The 21,448-nt window shown below is 41.5% G+C and overlaps 6 protein-coding genes across 6 annotated transcripts; 4 read left to right on the forward strand and 2 right to left on the reverse strand.

Annotated features, from left to right (window-relative positions):
- Positions 1 to 65: 65 nt before the first annotated feature.
- On the forward strand, positions 66 to 442 carry AKAW2_50597S (uncharacterized protein; the record flags this gene model as incomplete). Its single annotated transcript, XM_041690432.1, has 3 exons — positions 66 to 119; positions 179 to 246; positions 346 to 442. The coding sequence occupies 3 exons, from the start codon at positions 66 to 68 to the stop codon at positions 440 to 442; spliced, it is 219 nt and encodes a 72-aa protein (XP_041544018.1).
- A 2,597-nt stretch (positions 443 to 3,039) lies between these two features.
- On the forward strand, positions 3,040 to 3,663 carry AKAW2_50598S (uncharacterized protein; the record flags this gene model as incomplete). Its single annotated transcript, XM_041690433.1, has 1 exon — positions 3,040 to 3,663. One exon carries the CDS (start codon positions 3,040 to 3,042, stop codon positions 3,661 to 3,663), a length of 624 nt encoding a protein of 207 aa, XP_041544019.1.
- A 1,541-nt stretch (positions 3,664 to 5,204) lies between these two features.
- AKAW2_50599S (uncharacterized protein) lies at positions 5,205 to 5,668 on the forward strand (the record flags this gene model as incomplete). The annotated part of the gene is made up of 2 exons (XM_041690436.1): positions 5,205 to 5,381; positions 5,435 to 5,668. 2 exons carry the CDS (start codon positions 5,205 to 5,207, stop codon positions 5,666 to 5,668), a joined length of 411 nt encoding a protein of 136 aa, XP_041544020.1.
- A 105-nt stretch (positions 5,669 to 5,773) lies between these two features.
- Positions 5,774 to 6,508, reverse strand: AKAW2_50600A (uncharacterized protein; the record flags this gene model as incomplete). Its single annotated transcript, XM_041690437.1, has 1 exon — positions 5,774 to 6,508. The coding sequence occupies one exon, from the start codon at positions 6,506 to 6,508 to the stop codon at positions 5,774 to 5,776; it is 735 nt and encodes a 244-aa protein (XP_041544021.1).
- Positions 6,509 to 11,521: 5,013 nt separating this feature from the next.
- Positions 11,522 to 12,223, reverse strand: AKAW2_50601A (SUR7/PalI family protein; the record flags this gene model as incomplete). The annotated part of the gene is made up of 2 exons (XM_041690438.1): positions 11,522 to 11,725; positions 11,783 to 12,223. The coding sequence occupies 2 exons, from the start codon at positions 12,221 to 12,223 to the stop codon at positions 11,522 to 11,524; spliced, it is 645 nt and encodes a 214-aa protein (XP_041544022.1).
- A 2,022-nt stretch (positions 12,224 to 14,245) lies between these two features.
- Positions 14,246 to 15,136, forward strand: AKAW2_50602S (ankyrin repeat domain-containing protein; the record flags this gene model as incomplete). The annotated part of the gene is made up of 1 exon (XM_041690439.1): positions 14,246 to 15,136. One exon carries the CDS (start codon positions 14,246 to 14,248, stop codon positions 15,134 to 15,136), a length of 891 nt encoding a protein of 296 aa, XP_041544023.1.
- Between the last annotated feature and the right edge of the window lie 6,312 nt (positions 15,137 to 21,448).

Here is a 21,448-nt window from a genome sequence, read left to right on the forward strand (position 1 = left end):
GCTTCTTAAAGATAAACTGCATCAACAAACCCATACATTACTTTATCAGTGATCAAATCGTAAATATGCCCAGGTCTGGGAAAGACTTCAGCTACAAGGGCTCCGGTACTAATAGTAAGGTAAGTACCACCATCTTTTGTAGATCCAAAACCTTAGCTAACGATATGATGTCCAAAAGGGAAACCATTGGTGCTCCCGCGACTACTCTGGCAGCTCTAACTCAAACTCCTACCACTACTCAAACAGGTCAGTCGTGTCATCCCGTTCCATGCCATCCCCAAACTATTATTCCTCTAGCCCGACCTCAAATTTGCCAAGCCAGTTCTGACGAGTTTCCTTCTCCAGTAACGGGTCCTACTATTACTCCAACCCCGATGGGAGCACTTATTACAATAACGGCAATGGTGGCTCGACTTATACTCCTCCTAGTGGGAAGAAATAGGTGGGATTTGACGGAGTGCTGAGGGATCCTTACCACCTGTGTTAGCTTGAAAATATTATCCCATGGCTGTTTCAGTTATTGTGGGAATACTTCGTGACAGCAACGATGCGGTTGCAGAGTATCATATAGAAGCGAAACCTTGACTGGCTTTGCCTTTCGGTGCAGTTTCTTTTATTGTTTTCGTTTCTTTACTCTCTCTCCTTCCCTTTCTCTCTCTTTATTTCTTATAATTTTTCCCCCGTACGTTGAGGTGGCTTGTGGTGGAATGCTGTCGGCTCGGAGACCTTGTGGCGGTAATCCTATAAACGGCTGCTAGATGTTGATATAATACCCCGAGCTGGGGTCAGCCGTCGTTTGCTTGGGAAATGTCAGGCTATGCCGCTGTGAAGATAAAATCTAATTCTGTCGAGCTCCGCCACGCCATTGCGTACATATGTTTGATTTCGAACCCGTCGTGCATTATGTGACAGTAATACTACTACCAAGGTAATATAACCGCGGCAAGGATCTCCACAGTCGCCCAGATGAAAGCAATATCCGGGGGTACAAGTATTCTGAATCATGAGGTTTTTAATACTTTTCGCAATAGGGGTTCGATATAAAGGAGAGCCTTTTCCTAGGATGATTTGCGAGGAGTGAATTTGACAGTCCACGCTAACTGAGTCCAGCACGAAGGCATTCTGATTGGTGCAAACATTAATTTTGGATTTTAAGTGTTTATCCGGCTAAGGGGCCGGAGGCTGAAAGCCCAACTACATCACTCTAAAGTGAAGCAATCCCAAACGACAAACCCTGATGCATCAAGACTACAGGCTTTGATACGCTCAAAGCGCAGTTGTCTCGGTAAATCCCCTTGATCTTGGTTTGCATATGAACTGACACGTACTTCGAAGCATGCAAGAGAGTAGGCAGTTCTCAGACCTCTCAGTCAGATACCCATCATCAAGCTTCCACGTTCATCGTTGCATTGTGTGCCCACAGTCGCCATCTTTCAACAAGGCTGCAAATGTTAATTTTAGGAATACTGTAGTAGCAGTGGCACCAGAGATTGGTCGTTAACCTCCACATAAGAAGCTAGATCGCGCGTCCATACATTCCCGGTGACCCTTTCATTATTTCAAGAATTTCTAATTTCCTTTATCGTGCAGCTGTGATTACTCACCAGAGATTACGGATGATCCCGCTGCGAAAAGTGATACTGCTGCGGAGGATGATTTTGTGATCCAAGAGGGAATATATCAACGGAGCGCATCGCCTAAACAAGCTCGAGACCACCGCCTGAATAGACATGGTGGGTTTTCATATGACTAGGTCTTATACGCTGTACTTAATAAGGAAGGTACGTCTGCTTCGCCGTGTGGATGGTGTTCGCTCGCTCTTAAATATCTAAAGGTACGATTCGTTCTGTAAGAGCGGTGTCACCACCTATACTTCTCTAAAAAACGTCTACCTATATGAATAAGCCGGTAATATAAATTACCTGTATCTCAATTGGAAAATAATACTAATCAGTTATTTTGACAAAAAAGGTATCTAAATTTCTCTAAGTAGTTCTGATCTCCAGACACAGAGCTAAAGTCTTGTTGTTGTTTATATATGTATCATAGTACTAAAAAGGTAGCTTTCAATATAGCATTACAAGATGGGCCGCGCGATGGTGAATTACATTATGACCTTCGAGTCCCAACTCAACAGTATTCTCGGCCAATACGCTGAAAAATTGAGCCCGAAATTTAAATAAGCTCTGAGCACTGAGCAGGCACTTGTTTCACATGATTATGTACCAGCGAAAAAAAGTACAATCTGCAACAAAGGGCACACGTCCCAACCTCCAATTTCAAGCATTGTGAAGTACGTTGAGATATCTCATCTGATAAGTATAGCTAGGCTTAAATGACATGGACTGTCAGGTTACTAGCCAGGTACCTTCTACTTGAGTAAGATGGCTAGATGTTTGGGAAGGGCGAAAGATAGAATATACTGTTAGAACGCTATGCAAGAGGGAATATGGGGCAACGGCGCAAACCCGATTCCCCCATGTACCGAAGTTGATCTTTATGGTAAATTATGCGTGGAGCTGTGCATAGAAGATTCTCAGACTTCTGATCGCGCCCCTTAGTTTTGGTGATGAGGGTTGATTGAGTTGCATGTGTTGAACAGGCCGAAGCTCGATTACTAATAGCAGCGTGTCAGGGTGCAAGCGGCCCGGGAACTTATCAGCGCTACTCAGATCATTCGAAAGTGCACTAAAACGTTTCCGCTAGTTCTGCCATGTCATATTCATAGACATCCTAAAGGGAAAGCTACTGGTTGCGGTTTGATCGAACCATAGATTACGATCCCCGTACTATATCACGTGATAAACCAATGTGTCATGTAGACCTCTCCAAAACGCGGGTTGGGTTGGGTTATCACTTTCTGGAGCCGCCCACGGATCACCCAGGCTGGGTTTCCGGGGTCCCCAACCCGCCTGTTGAAGTGAGAATAGATTGATTGAGGGTTTTTTTGTTATCCTACTATCCTTACAGGGGCGGGATGCCTCATATATATATAACGCTTCTTAAAATATTAGATTATGCCACGCGCCTTTGCTCCACATGTCCAGTGTCCGGAATGATCGCTATATTCAGCTCTGGCAGCTATGGGTGGATAATCCATACAGGACTCTTCGGGAGAAGCTGGACTTGATTGAAGTTGTCGACTTTATATGGGGATATTTAGGGCGTAATATCTTCAAAGGGAGATTCGGCGACTTGTCTGACTGGGTTTCATGGGCTGAACTACAGCAATTTACTGCAACAGAGACTCCTGATTCTGCATGGGCTCTCTTCATTGCTCGGGTCTTTCAAGAACTACGGCCACCACATATAATCGAGCTTCTACTATCGGCTTGGGACTCTGACAGAGTATGGGGAATTGATCGATCAGCTTACCTGCGCCAACTAGGCTTTCTGGTAGAGCCTGAAAGTGTGGAAGAAGACGATGATGGTCATACACCAGACACACAATTCTCGTTGAATGCCTTGGATGAAGATGTAATCAACAGTTTTATTGATATGGTTGGCAGTGAGGATTCTGACATATGCGAGAAGCAGTGGGGTACCTATGAAGACACCCAGTGGCAAACTGACATGAAGGGGGGTGTACTTTCTTGTGAACTGACATCACAGCAGCTCTTTGAAGTCATCATGTTGTCTAATGGATTATCAGGCAGAACTTGAAACAATCGAGACTGTCCATCGAAGTTTTCTTATACAGTACGTGAGAACGAGAGCGCTGTTATGCTAAAATTATCCTGTATATCGGTCTTAAATGCCTGAATACCTACTTTCATAACTACATGCTATTCACGTTACCGTATGCCTGGACCTGATATTTTGGCTGATATTTGGGCTTAACTCAGTATGCATATCTCGCCCTAAAGTAGACTGAGGTATAAAGTAATCATAAGAACGATGTTAATAATGAGGCCACGGTATTACTTAACGACTACTTGTATTGTACCTTCAGTAAATGTACATATGCAGAAGACTAGAGAGGACGATGATAAGTAATGTTCCTACTTTCAGCTTTCCAACACCATTTTTCACACTGGGAAAGATACATACAATGTCACTCGCTTATGCAATTTACAAGAATTCACTATCGCTTCCCCATCAGATAATTGGATTGTTGTCGAGGCTATGCAACCTTGCTATGTATATCATGCCTACTAACAAATTAATAAGCCTTTTCTGATAATCCAAACATATATATGCGCCGCGCCGGCGATTCTTGATTATTCTTCCATAATGAAAACGTTATCAACAGCTGAGAGTACATTTGTCTCAGCACAATGAAAGCCAGATTTTCGTGGCTAAAGGAATAGTACATATAGATATGCCAGGATGAAATAGAGTAAAGATCAAGCCAAAATGGAGATCTCGATCTTAGTCATGCATATCGTAAGAAAGCCTTACACCTCTAATGATAGCCTTTCTTACTGTCAGCAGGCTAGCTATATCTGTTCGCTATATGCCACCTGCACGCTTGATTGCTTATCGAGTACGTGTCCAGCTGACATCCGAAGGGTATCGCAGCACATCTGCACCGTGCATTCACAGCCACGGTGGCTTGAGTGTACCGCCACGTTTTGGAAACGGGGCCGGCACTCCAGTATGCTTTGCCTCTTTTAGTATAGCCGCCGGATTCGCCGTCTCATCGTCACCGCCCACCGGCACCTCCGATTGTTTAAGGACCATACACGCTCTTACTGACCTTCTCTTCTCCAGCCTCTCCTTCTCGGACCAGAATCGGTTGCATCATGTAGTATAGCATTGAGTGGATATTGATTGCTTGGCATCTATCTCTCAACGGGAACCGCTGGTTTATATATTATACTGCATCAAAGAGGGGCACTGTCAGTAATCACTTGATCAGTGGATGGGTGATACTGTAACTGCCTGCTGAGAGAAAGCTACGGCTTACTGTCCATTAGTTTAGAGGTACCTTGTCGGTTGGGCACAAAATAGCGAAAGTTTTCTGACCCTGTGATGTAACAGCTGCTGTCAGACGAGCATTGGTCTGCCGGCGGGTCTGGGCATTTGTCAGAATGGCACAGTTGCTCACGTGGCCGGGAATTGTTCCAAGCCAGGCCCCACTGCCCCTCCCTTCCCCCCTTCACAGAATCTGCTTCCAAAGGAAAGCGACATGAAAGGGAAACACCTTACAATATTATTTTCGCGAAAACCTCGTTTTGTGCTTGCGATGCGCGTAAATCACCATGTCCTCTGAAGCGCTCTCACCCGCCCTTGCCACCGTTGTCCATAATCTAGCCGTTCTGATCGATGAGGGAAACGTACTGAAAGCGGCGGTGGACGGTGGATGGCGATACTATGGCGAAACCTTCCAAAAAGAGATTGACAACCTCAAAGATATGCTGGTCAGTGGCGGTAACACAGTAAGTACGAGTTTGGTTATGCATTATCTCTTCTGTTAACTGTTCTATGCTAGGTTGTTCGGTGCCACGCAACTCATTTTACTCGAGGCGCAAAGATCCGGAACCGCACCGAACGCCTGGTCCTAATTCAGATACGCGGAACCTCAAAGCTTGACCCTGGTGGCTTGTTACAGCCTGGTTCATACCAATACCTCGAAGACTCGCGGACACTCATTGCCGAAAGTGAGGAAGGCGTTGACGTTGGAATAGTTGTACTGGAAGCAGACACGAGTTTTAAGAAGATATGAAAGGAGGGAACCAAGCAGCAGATGTAATAAAACAGAGCTGGTAGTATGGGCCCAATTTGAAGAGATACGGGAAATGGATAGTGAATCGTTCGATCACAACGAACGTCAAGGGGATCGTGGTTTCGTGACTCTGAGAGTATGGAAACTCGGGGCGGGGTTGGCGGTGCGAAAATAGCCTAGGGCTTGTGATGATTCTAGGAAAGGGAGATCATAACCGCGATACTCAGGCGCCGAAGCTAGTGCTGAACCATTGAGAGGATCATAGACCGGAAATTGAGAAGCTGCTGAGGCTAGTGCTGAATCATCGAGAGGATCATAGACCGGAAATTGAGAAGCTGCTGAGGCTAGTGCTGAATCACTGAGAGGATCATAGACCGGAAATTGAGAAGCTGCCGAAGCTAGTGCTGAATCATCGAGAGGATCATAGACCGGAAATTGAGAAGCTGCCGAAGCTAGTGCTGAATCATCGAGAGGATCGTAGAAAGGGAATTGAGGTGCCGAAACTAGCATCGAGTCACAGAATCGGTACCGAGAAAGGTCTGCTGGCACCTGCTGGCGGCCCAGGGTCGTAGGGCCTTCCAAGAGAGCAGGAACTGGAACTTGGTTATCAGAAGAATGAATCCCCATTGGGGCAAAGGACATGACATTGTTGTTTGATTGTTGTTGTATGCCTAGTTGCGGTATTATTTGATCTGCATTTTGAGCTTCGGCCCTTGGATTGAGTATGGGTCGCAGCCTGGAAGAATTAGAGTCCAAAACGTGCTCTTGAGTGGCTTGAGTACCAATCTGGTGAGAGATAGTCGAAGGCACTGAAGGTTTCCATGTATTCTTAGCTCTCATGGCCTTCTTGCGGAGGCGCTTTCGCGTTGAACTTGATAGAAGCCGCGGCCTTGGATTTCCAGATTGTCTAAATGAACAGGTCTTCAGAATGCACTCAAATGCCTTCTGCAGGTCATTTTGATATTTCTTATCATAGATCACTTCCGCAAACGCAACAAGCGCTTCCACCTCAACATTTTCTATCTTAGCCCTTTCAAAACTAGAACAAAGTTAACAGATATATATTTCTCAAGAAGGCCAGACCTACTTAATCGAAGCACCATACAGGGGTGTCAATACCAATTCTCTTTTCGCCAGTAACAAATACCATTATCCGTACCGTTGAAGATAGATACATTTGTCATATAGCTTCTTATCATATTCCCCAGGATAAGCTTGTTCCACAATATTTCTGGCAGCAGTAGACAGAAACTTATATAGCTGGGCCTCGAAAGACGCTCGCAATCGAGCCACTTCTCTTTGAATAATATCACAAAGAATAATAAGAAGAATCCTACGGCATACCAAGGCTTTCTCACAGTCCTCGGGTTTTCCGTCATGGTCCTCAAATATTAGGACTTTGATCTCTAAACATTCACGTACCCATGCGCTCTCCGTACAGAACAGTTCAAATCCCCAGAACTCAGCCAAAGTATTTGAGGTCCAAACGCGCAAATTTTCTGATGAGATATTGTTTCTCCACTTCCTTGTTAGAGTAACAAGCCGTTTTATTTGCACATTCGATAGCTTCTGCCCGTTTCCTGATGCCCAATTCCGGAACCAAAGATTTGCATTCATATTGAAAAAAAAAAAAAACAGCGCTGCCCCACACGGAATGTTATGGCTGGGCATTCCATAAAACATCGGATAATCAGCTCTTCATCTAGAAGAAGGTGCAGGATCACTTAGAAAATTCTGGCTCTTTATGCCAACCGCGGAATTGTGCGGTCGGCCAATGGCTGATGCGAAGTGAAATAAATCGGGAGCAGTATTCAAACCCCGCAGTTATCCTGGAGGCCACCAGATTCCTAAGCTCACCATGTCACGTGGCTTACGGTATTACCAATAAGACTCCAAGAGCCAACCCGGGGATAACGCATTACATCTGAGACTCCTCAAGTCGTCCAAATCACTCCCTCACAGTTTCCACATCACAAAATGGCGTCGGATGTATCAGCTTCTTATCCGATGCAACATCGTGTTATGGGGTATCAAATCTATACAGATTGTATTGGAGACAGAACGTTTCTCTTCCAGAGAGGATTAGACGTCGAGGTTATTATCCCTGTGTATTTGCGCTCCCGTGACTTATCATACAGTAGCTGAAACCTACTGAGTCCCTGCCCACCGATACCCCTCGTGACCATTCCAGGCATCCGGCTGCTACCAATCATTAAGCCACAAGCTGTGTTCATCATGCACGGCTGACAACCAAATCATTAGTGCCAGATAGACATCTTAGTATGGACTGCGGTATGGTGAGAAGTGTGCCTCAATCCAATCACACCAAAAATTAATGAAGAAGGAGATATAGTGTACATTAGTATAGATGCCCGAGATTCCAAACAAAAGATGATGTACCCCTACAAGACCTTCGAGGTTGATTTCAGGTAATAATGTTCATTGCAGTATCGACATAAAATCGTAGTAGCCCCCTCATTAATAACTTCTCTATATCTCGTAACGTAAGCGGCAAGCGAGTCGGCCACGTAAGCGAGTCGGCCACCTCCGCTAGTAGTATATCATCATTCTGATTTACATACAAAATGATGCTTTTTGAACACCTAATTCAACGCTTAAAAGCACTCTATCTCAAGATACTGCTCGATTAGGACATCTAGTACATATATGCCCTACAATATGGCACGCGCTACACCTAGAAGGCGCCCGACAGCGTGGTTGATCCTCCCTAGGGCCTGCATCCCCAGCCTGTTCTTCCAATATTCTAGCATGGTTGAAAGCCTCAAGCACTTCTTGTACAGTGAGGCCATTCAAACCATCCATTTAATATTGATTACGTTTCTGCTTAGTGTTTCGTTTGTCAAGAGCTTCACGTAGTTAGCAATTTTCATGCTCAAGTAGTACTGTATGATTCAAAGCAACCTCCGCGCCTTTGAAGATGTACAATAAGGCTGACTGTATTAGTATAGCTGGAGTATCTTGTTATTGAAGTAATTGAGATAGTGTAGACTCGTACTTCTTAAATTGCCTCGAATTCCTTGGTGTTTTTATAAAAATCAAAGAAGAAGAGGTGCTTTGACTGCTCGGACAGCTAGTCTCCTTGAAAATCATATTCTCTAGTATCTTACTGGGATCTAGAGGAACAAGACCTGAAGCTCTAAAAGCGCTTTATATATTTGCTTTAGTAAACACTTGAGCATGGGCTTTCGGATACATGTCAAGAAAATCAACCTTCTCGATATGATAATATCCTGTACGGATAAGCTGTTGAACTTAATCTTTGTAAGCCTTCTTCAAAGGCGAAAAGCATGCAACATCTAGAGACTGATATAGATATAAGGAATTAGCAGGCATACAGACAGGTATAATCTGATTTTAATAACATATATTATCAAATTAAGGTGTTAGATGCGAATCATGCCCGTCAAGTACAAGGAGGCTATATTGACCTATTCTTCATGTTTTGATGTATGGAATGAAGTGATCTTTGAGCCATACTTCCTCAATCTCTCGTGTAGTCCATCTATTTAAGAATATAGCAATCCTTCAGGAAGATAGTAGACTTCCTTCGTACCAAGCTTGAATATGTATTTTTGCTTTTAATACTAAATATACTGGTAGCACCCATCCAGCAGCGTTGATACACTCAATTGAAGTTATCCATTCGTGATTCCCTGGCTGTATAAGAAAGGGTCTTCCTTGACATATTAAGCGTGTTACTACTTTAGTAATATTTAGGATATCCATAGCAAAGCCAGTTTCATCGAAGTTATAGATATCTTCGTTAATAATGCTGTATGTTGATATAGCAGTTTGTACACGTTTAAACCATATTTAAATAGCTTCAGGTTCTTCACACTTCGCTCATTTGTAGTTGATTTGACGGCTATATCAACTTTTCAAGGAATTATGCCTTGAGATATAGTTGGTAACCCATTTTTGTCTGACAGAGATAGTTGTATTTTAACCATGCTTTTGAAGTAGTAGATTTGCCATTTCATGGACTTGAGAGTGCTTTGGTGGTGCACCATGTTGATCTAGTAATATAATCCATTTTTCAAGTGATTCTTCCTCTATAGAGGTCAATTTATGTAAATTGGCTCTAGTATTCTTGCGAAATTTGAGCCCATTTAGGTGATCTTGAAGTGTTGATTGGGGAACTTGAAAAACGCATGCAGCTTCATGAATAGATTTTGTATGACCTTTCTGAATAGATTCAACTGCTAAACAGAGCCTGCCCTCTTGTTCCACCAACTCTTTTGATGATTTAGGCATTTTTGGTGGTGTAATGGCTGTTTGGATAGCATCGCTTTCGGAGGCGTGGACGAGTTTCGATGGGGTGGCCGACTCGCTTACGTGGCCGACTCGCTTGCCGCTTACGTTACTCCTGGAACCCCTTTACATTTTCCCAACCAAGCATTAACTCCTTAGAAAATAAGACATGACCGAGCTATCTACAAATACAATGTAAGACGACACTCTGAATTTTATTGATTGGTTCGACTAAATGTCCAGGTACTCCTACCCACAGGCGCAGTTTCTCTGTCCTAAATGGCAATCATTCTTAACAACCCGATTTTCAAGAGCTAAGGATATTCCGCAGTATCTCAATTTGGCACTACAGTAGTGTCCGACTGTTCACATGAGCTTCTAGAGAGTGACCACCCCTCAGACTTTATTGCTGGACTTGTCATCCGGATATCACTATCGCCAAATACGGACTTGACAGAAGTCCACGTCGATAGCAGTCGTGTAACCTTAGCAAGGTTACACAATGCTATACGAGGTCGAGGAGCTTCAGAGATTGAAAGAGAAATTATCGCAATTCTCGGATACCTGTTTTCTATTGCTTTTGAAGTGTGGCCTGCCATAGCTCCGGCAGAGCTGATGGAGCTAGCCGAGGCCTGTCAAAGTCAGGCTCATATACCACAGGTGTCGGGTCTCCCTGACTTCCTGCGGGCGTATATGGGGTCAAGATGCAAAGGTGAAAGACATGAGGTAGCCTACAGCTTGCTTCTTCCTTCTTTTATATCGACATCATTCTTCTTAACAGATGTTTCGGTTCTTGCAACAATGGCTTATCCCTCCATCCGAAGGGACAATATACTGTAACTATCGAAGGGCCCTCTGGTGGCAGAGCTTTACTGTAAAAGGAGTTGTTACCAGAACTGTTGGAGCCACTCTTCAGGCTCGCATTGTCTATTGCTTGACTGCTTCATTCCCCCTCGCCGCTCCACGCGTCTTCAATTTGTGTTTTCGAGCCATTTGCAGGACTGTCGCGGGTAGTTTGAAGTCACGCGCCATGAGGACGGCAGGATCCATCCCCAGGCGCTGGCCACCACAGGCCTTGACGAGACTCTGAGCTCGTTATGGAAGTAATTGTTTACAGCTATTGGATGTATACTTGGTTGCAGAAATGATGCCAATGTGCTTACTCTTCCTTGCATGTAAGTGGGTCGGCTATTCTATAAAGCTATAGTTTCCTCATTCTTTGGCAAGGAGTCAAAGTACTGGCATATTCTGGACTAGTGGCTCCAGAATAGAGAGTATAAAAGATACTAGTCTATTCCACCGTTTTTGCAACTCAAGTGTCTATAGAATATGGAACCTATTTTTCATTAACCGTGCAAGGTAATACGGTAATGACATACTTCCATACTGGTGCTACCGCACCACTCCTGCTACTCCATCGAGGCCTTCGTGAGGATATGCTGACTCTATGCGTTCTTGGCCACTCTCATACCGATAAGTGTACGCAGGAGCTGGCCTGCAATGACTATGATTTCACCTGTTATGGATGCCTCTAGCTCGAGCGAACCCGCCGACTGCCAACTTTAAGTCCATTGTGCCTGCTCAGCTACAACAATATGACTGGATCAGCCAGAGCAACAAGACACTACTGGAAAATGCGAATGCAAGCCAAGCAGCGGCTAGCATGTGCGTTCCAAGACTGGCTGAAGCGCCAAAGCTGCCCAGAACTGTATTGATCCCGGATGTGTTCAGACGGTATATGACGTTTACGCCGATCGTTGCGGACATGATAAGGGCCAAGGAAAGCTGGAACAGTTAGCAAGTCCTTTCTCGTACTTCCGACCCCAATGATGATAGAAGTACCACGCAGAAAGTGAGGAGCAGCTTATTTCCTCCATTAAAAAACGTCTTCCTAATACCCAGAAGTGCTGTAAGGGTCGCTGCGACGAAGCCAGAGATATATAACCAAATAACCGCCCTCGATACGTCGTAATATCCAGTGAGGACTTTATCGTCGATTCTTGAAACCAGTTCATCAATCTCTGTCGAAGCAGAATTCAGAATGCCGGAGATATTGAACGTGAAAGATATGCTTGGCCGGGAACAGGAGACGACTTGAGTATCGTTGCCTTCGCAGTAGCCCCACAAGCCGACGGTGTAATACGCCGGGAGCTCTGACTGGAGTTCTTTTTCCAAGGTCCGAAGCGCATCGCTCGCTTGACTCACAACCGTTCCGGCGGCAGTAGAAGCCTTGGTTGCGATACCCTCAACGGCAGTAGAAGCTTCAGAAGCTGCATTATCCATGCCATCTGCGACACTGCTGGCGACATTTGAAACCCCGTCCGTGATGCTTGACGAGACTCCGGACAAGTCGATGGAGCGGCGAAGACGGAGGTCACCGAGGTTTGGAAAATCGCTTAAATTGACCTTTTATGAGCTGTAAACGTGCATCATGAGCGAAAGAAATACATCGGCCCACCTTCATGAAATATAGACCCGGAGGAGAGGATGAAGATGTGCAGCCTACAAACACCACTGCCACACATACCAATACCGCAATTGAAAGTAACAACGCACTAATGGAGCCCAAGTGACCGAAGTTACTGGCGTGCCGAGGCATCTTCTCTAAACAGCTGTAAAATGAAATACTACTAGACTGGTACAAAGCTTGAAGGCCTTCCAGACCTAAAAGACAGGTTGTCCTGGAGTATGTGTCAAGTCCTACTCTGGCTTCAACCAGCGAGTGGCCGTTACAGTAAGGTGAACGATCCTCGGACTGGACGAGTGGACACGTTGGTCTAATATATTTTGTGCTGGAGAATATATATAGTAGATTAAAGCTACGCGCATATCAATCAGCGCCAGGCTCTGTTTTACTGACTCCCGTTTAGCCGTGGGGAAGGCGAGGCAAGAGTGAAGCTGCTTGTACAAGGACGCCGTGGTTTATCAGTGGGTTTGGCTCTTGACGCCTCAGTAGCTGCAGGAGTCTTGATTTGTTTATTCTGGCCCCATTCGCAGACTATTAGGAAACAACTGAGGATGTCAGTGAATACGAAAGTGCCTGCTCGATTGCCAGTTAATTCTGGATTGCTGCAGTTATCTTCTATGTATCTGAGTGAGTTGATATACGGTTATGTGTAGCACTTTGTACCGTAAAATCACTTGAAGCACTTGGTATGGCAGGTAGAGTCGATTAGTGAGCTTTTTGTGTAGTTGTTCCTGCAGACACCCAACCCATAGGCCAGACATGACAACTGCGGCCTAGGTTTTGAAGATGTTATAGACGATTGTTATGTCTGTAAAAGATCCCAAAACTGGAGATGATCGGTATGAAGAGCTGGCCTGATACAGTTCTAGATGCTCTATGTAGCCATAGGCGTCGGTAATGGATATGCAAATGAGTGTACCCGGCTTAGGGAGCTCCAAAGGTATTATCTTTACTAGGGCACACGCGATTACAGGAGTATTTTCTCACTGGACGCTTTTCAGAATAATGAAAAGCTACCTGCTAATTATCCTAAAGAGCGAGGCCGGACGCTGGCTATGGGAAGCATCTTGAGTGACTTGGTTCAAGCCATAGACGAATAAGGAGGATTAGTCCTCTGCAGGCAACGCTGTTCGTGGCCACATACGGGAGACTGTACGAGATTACCTCCATTAGAGGGAAGAGATTTCAGAATTGAAACACTAGCCGAACGGTGGTTAATGGAAACGAAGTGTGGGCGTTCTGAAGCGTTCTGGAAGGTATGTCGTGTAGCATATCACGTTTGGATGGAGTAATGATGCTCAACAACATCATCAGGACTGGCTATATGTTGGCGGTGATGTTGATAACTTTGGTCGAGGTCCCGCTGAGACACTTTGCCCATTCCTATCTTCCCTGCCCTCTCCCTATCTCTTCTTTGGGTTGACTGTGGGATGCAAGACATGTTCGTGGAGAAGAGAGGGTGGGTCGTAGCTCAGTGGCCGCGAAGTTTTTGGCAAATGGCCTCTCCCGACGAAAGACGTACAATGTAGAAGAGACCGTGCTCTGAGGACTACCACGTGGTCTCCTAAAAGCCCAGCAAACGTTCCAAGGAGCATTGTCCGTCATCTTGGAGCAACCGGCTATTCGGGAAACGGTATTATATCGAGTAATCCAGGAATGTGACCGGGTCATACCATACCGCTAAAAGTCGCTTTCCAGGGATTAAAGAACAGCGTCATCGGGAACAGAATAAGAGCGACAGTGGATATAAAACATGTCAACTCCTGCACTTCATGGGCTTGACGGCAAGGACCTGGTCAGATACTTCATTGTTCGTCTGCATCGTTACAGCTACCAGAATGGGCCAAGAGAACTGCGACCATGATTTTATGCAGGATCCTTCTACACCTGATGTATGCTCGCACTTAGCTGCCTGTGAAGACCATCGGGTAGCCGCTACACAGCTCTCTCGAGACAATGATGTCGACATTGATGCCGGACCGGGAAATACTCCTCTTATGTGGGCAGCCTACAAGTGCCCTTGCGGTGCTGGTGCTGTTAGCAAGCTGCTTGCGTCCGGAGCAGATGCTGCATCCCAAGACACCGACAAGTTCCTCGCACTTCACATAGCAGCAGGGAAAGGATCTTTTCCAGTTGTGGAGCTGCTCCTGCAACTTCCTGGAATCAATGTAAATGCGCAGGACAAACACGGGTCAACCGCTCTTCATGAAGCAGCATATAATGGACGTTTGCCAATTGTCGAGCTGCTCCTGCAACATCGTGGCACTGATGTCAATAGAAAGGACAATTACGGGTGCACCGCGCTTCATGAAGCGTCAGATGAAGGACGTCTGCAAGTTGTGGAGCTACTCCTGCGACGAGGTAGGGTTGATATCAATGCACAAGACAACGACGGTTGGTCCGCACTTCACATAGCGGCATGCAAAGGACATTTGGCAATGGTCAAGCTGCTCCTGCAACATCGTGGAATAAATGTCAATTTGAAGGACAATCACGGTCGGTCTGCTCTCTGGTTTGCAAAAGAGAAAAGAGACATGCCGATATACTACTCTCTCGCTGGCGACCCCCGGCTGAACGACAACGAAATAATCAACCCGTTTGGCTCCCCACCGCATCAATGTCACACCTGCTCCGAAATGGAAGAGAAAACAACTGTCACGGCGATGCCGGTACTGTCCTTATTAGTTGCCTTATTCGTTGCTGCCGTTTTGTGTCCCACGTGTGATTAACCCTTTAGTGGATAGCACCTATACTCGCAACGGTCGTGTTACCGACTTACAGTACATCAGGGCAATGACTTCGGGGTTCTCCTCTCTTTTCGGCAATCCATCAAGACCGACACATACTTGCACATTTCTCGTCTTTCAGTCAAATTGTATTTCATTGACGATTTCGGAGCGTCGTGAGTTGTTCGCCGCAGCCAGTGGCCAGCTCTGCTGCCCTCGAAAATATTTTGAATTACGAGACCCGTGCAAACACGTTGGCAGAAATACATGAACTTCTCTAAGGTGCTTTTCCTTTTGTAGTTGCTCTTCAAATATGAGATGAAGCTTGGCCGAACACGGCTATATGCATTCGCTCTTTTCGCCTATTTAGTACAGTCATTTAAAAATAGATAGTCGCTACCACGCCGGCCAGACTTCACACTGGCATCCGCTCATGCCAAGCCCTCTGCTTTACACAGCCTAGTGAGGCTCTCATATGACGGCTTTATCCATACACTTATAGAGGGCCCGGTTTTAAACCTCCCAGAAGACTTTGGGGAAGTCGGTACGGCATCTTTGAAAGCTTTGTAAGTGACCACTGATACTTACAAACCAGCCACTACCACATAAGGGGCCCCAGTATATAGACCACTGTTGAACTCGGTCCTGATCCGAGCTTTTGCTCGCCGTGGTCAGCAGTTGGCAGATGGCAGATGGCAGGGCCCATCTACGCATTTTCCCATCAAGAAACTCTTTATAAAAGGGAGTAGAATGGATAACAAGCACATTCCAAAATACACGTTGTCTTTCCGTGCCACTCTCCACGTCACATATATTGTTTAACCGATAAATAAACATTCCCTGCGGGCGGGCCCCACTAGAAGGGCAACGCAGACTCTTTCATCGCGTGTCTGAATCGCCTCCTTCAATTCTATCCCCTGGGCCCGCCTCACCAAAAAAAGAAATAGAATAAAAACTAAAGATATAGTCCCCTTTTATTCATGACATACAACTCGGCTTGATGGGCTTATGCAGTACTAGCAGAGCTTATACGTACAAGTGGGATATCTGATCCTATTTTCCTTTAACCGCTCCATTCCAAGCTCAAACGTGCGAGACCTTCTTGGCGGTATTCGCTTGGAGGTACAGTGCCAGCCCTTGCCGTCATGAAACTTCCAGAAGAGGTGGTGGATCGTATTTCATTCTTCACACCAACCACGTCGAGAAGTGAACTACTGTCTGCTCTTCCCGTCAAGGCATGGAGATTATATAGGCAACAAATCTCGCTCTGGTCTATGACTTTCAGGTACATACGACCAACGGCTCAGTGAGTCAACAAGGAATCATGCGAGACTGGCCTTGATCGACTGTGGATATGGACGGATTGCATGTTGCAACTAAAATGAAAATTGTGGGAGTTAGGCATGATACTTTGCTTTATAGGCGTCAGCGGAGATATACCAGGGGGCTTTTCAAGCTGTTTGCATTGCCACATCTACAAGCCGCCATCAAGAGAGATACATTCTGATTATGGAATAACACTGAGCGTCCAGAACACTGTCACCTCCCTATCTTGCCGCTCTTGCAAAAGAGCCGACTCTATAACACATGCTATCACCGACGTCTCCCCCTAAGAGGATGAAAGATATGGATGCTTAACAGAAAGGAAAGCCGTGCATACAATATACTGTACCATAGACAATTACAAATTTCATAGTTATATAATATGGGTCCTAGTTCTGAATGTAACATAAATAATCAAGATAAACAGTCTTCAGCTATTCCAGTATCCTTGACAATAATTATAATATGGCATGCTGATTAAATAAAATACTCACTAAATACTCAGCTGGGATTCTATAGAACCAGTATAGCAGAACTAGCTTCTTCTCTATACTAATTAGCTAGGTCTAATATCAAGTCACTGTAATAAACAGGCCACGCTCTCTGTAAGAGAGCTTGATCTCAGCAAGAATATAAATATATAATATATATATATACCTTCTGTACTAAGATAAAGCGGTATTTTACACTAGATATTAAAAGACCAATAATAATGGTCCTTTCTAAAATAAACTTAGAAATACTTAGATACTAGTTTTATAATTATAAAGTACTCCAGTCTTTCTACATGATTAAGAGCACTTGCAAACAAGCAGGATATACTGGGTGTTTTAATATATATATTAAATAATAGATTATACTCCACATGTTCTGGCATCCCGGATACTGGCTGTAAGATACTTAAAATCTATAACAGTATTTAACATATATCTGACTATATATCAGTATATTCCTGCAGTTAAATCAGGAAATAGTATACAAGATAAACTTACTAAGCCTTAAATCAAGGAAACAGCTGCTGTATATCTGCCTTATTAATTTAAAATTATCTTATATAATATTTAGACTGGCTATAAACTGCAAACAGCCACTAGTATCATGGTTCAGTAGGATTGATAATTAATATACTTTTATATCTTTAGGAATAATGACTATCTTTATTACTAAGCTTCAAAATTACAGTTGAATCAGGCGAGCCCAGAGGATAAGAGTATATAAAAAATACAAAGTCAAAAAGATACAAATATTATAATTATTTAAGTATTAATATACTTATAAGCTAGTCCAGTACACGTATTACCGGCTGGCCCCTTATAAAGAATAAGTTATAAATACTATACTGAACAGACACACGACACTTAATATTTATATATTAGATTGAATATTATCTCGCATGAGTATAAGAACATGTTTATAAATCTTCAAAGACTATATATGATTCTGGATATGGTAGAGTACTGGACATATACTGCAGTAGTAGAGCAGAACAGGACCTCTCCTACTTAAATTTTACATAAGACTGTGGCTGGGCTGCTCTACTATATAAGACAACATGGGGCGCAAATCATAATAAATTATAAGATATCTGAACAGTATACTAAGCTTAATATATAATAATATACATTGTATAGTATGCTAACTCCTTCCAGTAAGAAAACCCATGATTTACTGCTTCCAGCTAATAATAGAAGCACTGCCTGGAGAAACCAAGAAAATATTTACTATATAATTATTAGATTATTACATCAATTCCTTTTATACCAGAGAAGTAAAAAGTAATACCAGCAACTATCTCTAGTCAACTTTTAAAGAAAATATTAGAGTCTCAGGAATCATACAGTATCTTATATAATTATATAACATCTGCATTAACGAGGGCAAGCAGCTGTATTATAATATACTGAATATAATAATACAGAAAACATAGAATGAAAACTTACTTCTCATATTAATTCTATCTAGCCACAGTTACTCAGATATGATAAGTAGCATGAGTAAGCATTCTATATAATTAATTACCTGACATTTACTTAATAATTTATTAATCAATTATTTACCTCCCCTAGGCTCAGTTAATTAATATATAAGATTACTACCAGTATAATATATATTATAGTTGTAGTCTGTTCTGGGACTATTTACTAAAAACAGCAAAGTCATATCTATACTTTAAGATAAAGTTTTACATACCAGCTCTACCTAGTCCAGTAAAAATAAATATTAATATAAAAAAGAAAAAAATTATATTATAAGATCTAACTAGATTAGACAGGGACTTCTATAAATAATATACACATACTCTAAATATTATATCTAAATAATTATACTCTGGCTAACATCAGTCATGTAATATAAGTTTCTAAATAATAATATATAATACTATAATCAGAAATTATTTAATAGTAATCAGATTACCTACTCTCCAGAATACCAGTACCATCTATTATCCAAGTCTATATACTTTAAAAAAATCAGTAATTTCTATATATCCCATCTCATGAGCAGCCGCCAGTATTAGTTACTAGAAGTAATCTCTTTTAATCACAACTCTTCTGTCCTGAAATAAATATTTTATAATATTAAAATATCCTACATACACTACTCAGCATAGCAGACTATATCCAATAAGATCCGCCCGGTTGATATCCAGCTGAGGATCTTGAAAAAGAAGATCAATAATATTATAATATCCAGCTGCTACAGCCCGGCATAGTAAAGTCTTATCTATCTAGATTAAGAGATTAATATCTAAGCAATCCCGGTGCTTGAGGAATAAATTCATAATTTTAGTATAGCCTTATTCTGCTGCCAGGCCCAGTACTAATATATTTCTAATAAAAATTAGATCCAGCTATAGATTATCTCTTACAAGTAATAGTTTAATTATATTAATATCTACTTAATATACAGCCCACATAAATAAAATCTAATTAGTTATATCTGATATATTAATATCTAGTCTCTTCTCACAGAGAAATAGCCGTGCTATAGTTCAATTCCAGTACTAGACTATATAATAAAAAGATATTAATCTATTCTAGTTTATAATATTAAGATTAAGATCATCTTTATATAGCAGTTATTTTATCAGAATTTTATTAAAGTATTTTATTATCTACCAGAATACAGTCTGCCTGCATATATTTTTTATATTTATATTCATCCCTGGCACAGCAAGGAGCAGCTTAATAATAAATAAATATCTATAAATTATAGCTTCATGCAGAGCTGTGAACCCGTTATTATTCCAGTTATTTAGCTTGATATTTAGTTAATTAAATAATAGTATAAGTAAATCAAGATCCGCTATACTTGTAGCTAGATATAAGAAAAAATTCCTGCTTACTATGTAAATATCAGTATTCATAAAAGCTTCCAAGAGAAGCTGGCAAATATGGTCCCTACAAAAAATAATAACCAGATATAATAGTAGTATTTCTTTATATATCTTCCAGTATCTATTAATACCAGAAATTAAAATATCAAGATCACTGCACATCAGGAGCATAGTAGTAATCTATTTATTATCTTTAATAATAATATAATACAGGATAATTATACTAAGTTAATTCTATATATTTATATTAAGGTCCTGCTTCTGAAGCAAGAACTGTATAAGTCTATTATTATTATACAGAATAGTATAGTACAGAACCATCCAGTCTTTCCAGTCTTATATTAAAATATTAATATTACTATATACTAGAAGCACGCGACCACTATTATTAAAGTCTTTATATATAATATACAGTAATAGCAAGACTAACTGGCTCTGAGAATACATCTTAATTTTTATATCAGTTAAAAATAATCATAGAATAATAAGATATTAATATTTAATAATATCCAGCAGTAGTGTCTTATTGTCCCTGCTTCCTGTATTAATATCTATATAAATATTTAAAAATAATATCTAAATAATTTTTATATTCTTCATCTATATTATTATACCAAGTGGGGTCAAGTCTAGATTCTTATTACAACAATTAACATTAATATTATTATACAAGAGCAGCCATCTCATAACAGATACCTGTCCGAATATTACAGTAAAATAAAGAGATATATAGCTATAAAGATATACATTAATATAGATCCAGTAAATATATATTATCTAGATAAGTTCCAGCTTATTATAACACACTGCCCAGTGCAGCGCCGAGCTATTTTAAAATTATATATTAAAATAATAAAATGCTGATAACAGCTATCAATATATATATAAATTAATAAAATACAGAGAATAGATGTCCTTAGCCCGCTCCAGATAATCTATAATATAAAATAAAAACTTATCTAGTAAATCCAGCAGCAGCATGCTAGTCTGAGATAATAATAAATATTCTTAAAATCATATAACAGAAAGTTTAATTAAGATATAGACATACCAGAAGATACAAGCAAGGCTTTAAAAAAATATATATACTAAGATAAACTTATTAACTTCTTAAAGCAGCTGGATTATAATATTTTTATACTATAATATCCATATATCTAGCTTATAGACATCAGTAAGAATAAATATACTCCAAAAAATCTCTTGAGAGGCATTATCTCTAATAAAACTAGGCTATGCTTTTCTTATAGATTAGTTCTATAATTAATATCTCAAGAACCAGAAATCTATATAATAGTAAGCAGTAGTAATACCCTATATAAAAATACATACTCTCTCTAAATACCAAGGCTGTTCCCACATACATAGCTGATAACAAGTAATCTTATAATATTATACTATGCTATCTCATACTACTACTATATCTAGAATATATAAAAATACCTCTTAGATTTCTACTACCGTGTACTAATATAGATTAATCTAGATATCAAATACTGTATTCTGGTATAAACAATCTAGAATTCAGGAAATTTATAGTAGAAAAATTCAAATTCAGGTATAGCTTATAAGGTGCTGCACAGTATAATATTATAATTAATACTATAATATTCTAAAATATTAGATATATCTTACAGATTAATAAATATATTAAT

The sequence above is a fragment of the Aspergillus luchuensis genome, chromosome 5 (assembly GCF_016861625.1).
Source record: "Aspergillus luchuensis IFO 4308 DNA, chromosome 5, nearly complete sequence".
Lineage (NCBI taxonomy): Eukaryota > Fungi > Ascomycota > Eurotiomycetes > Eurotiales > Aspergillaceae > Aspergillus > Aspergillus luchuensis.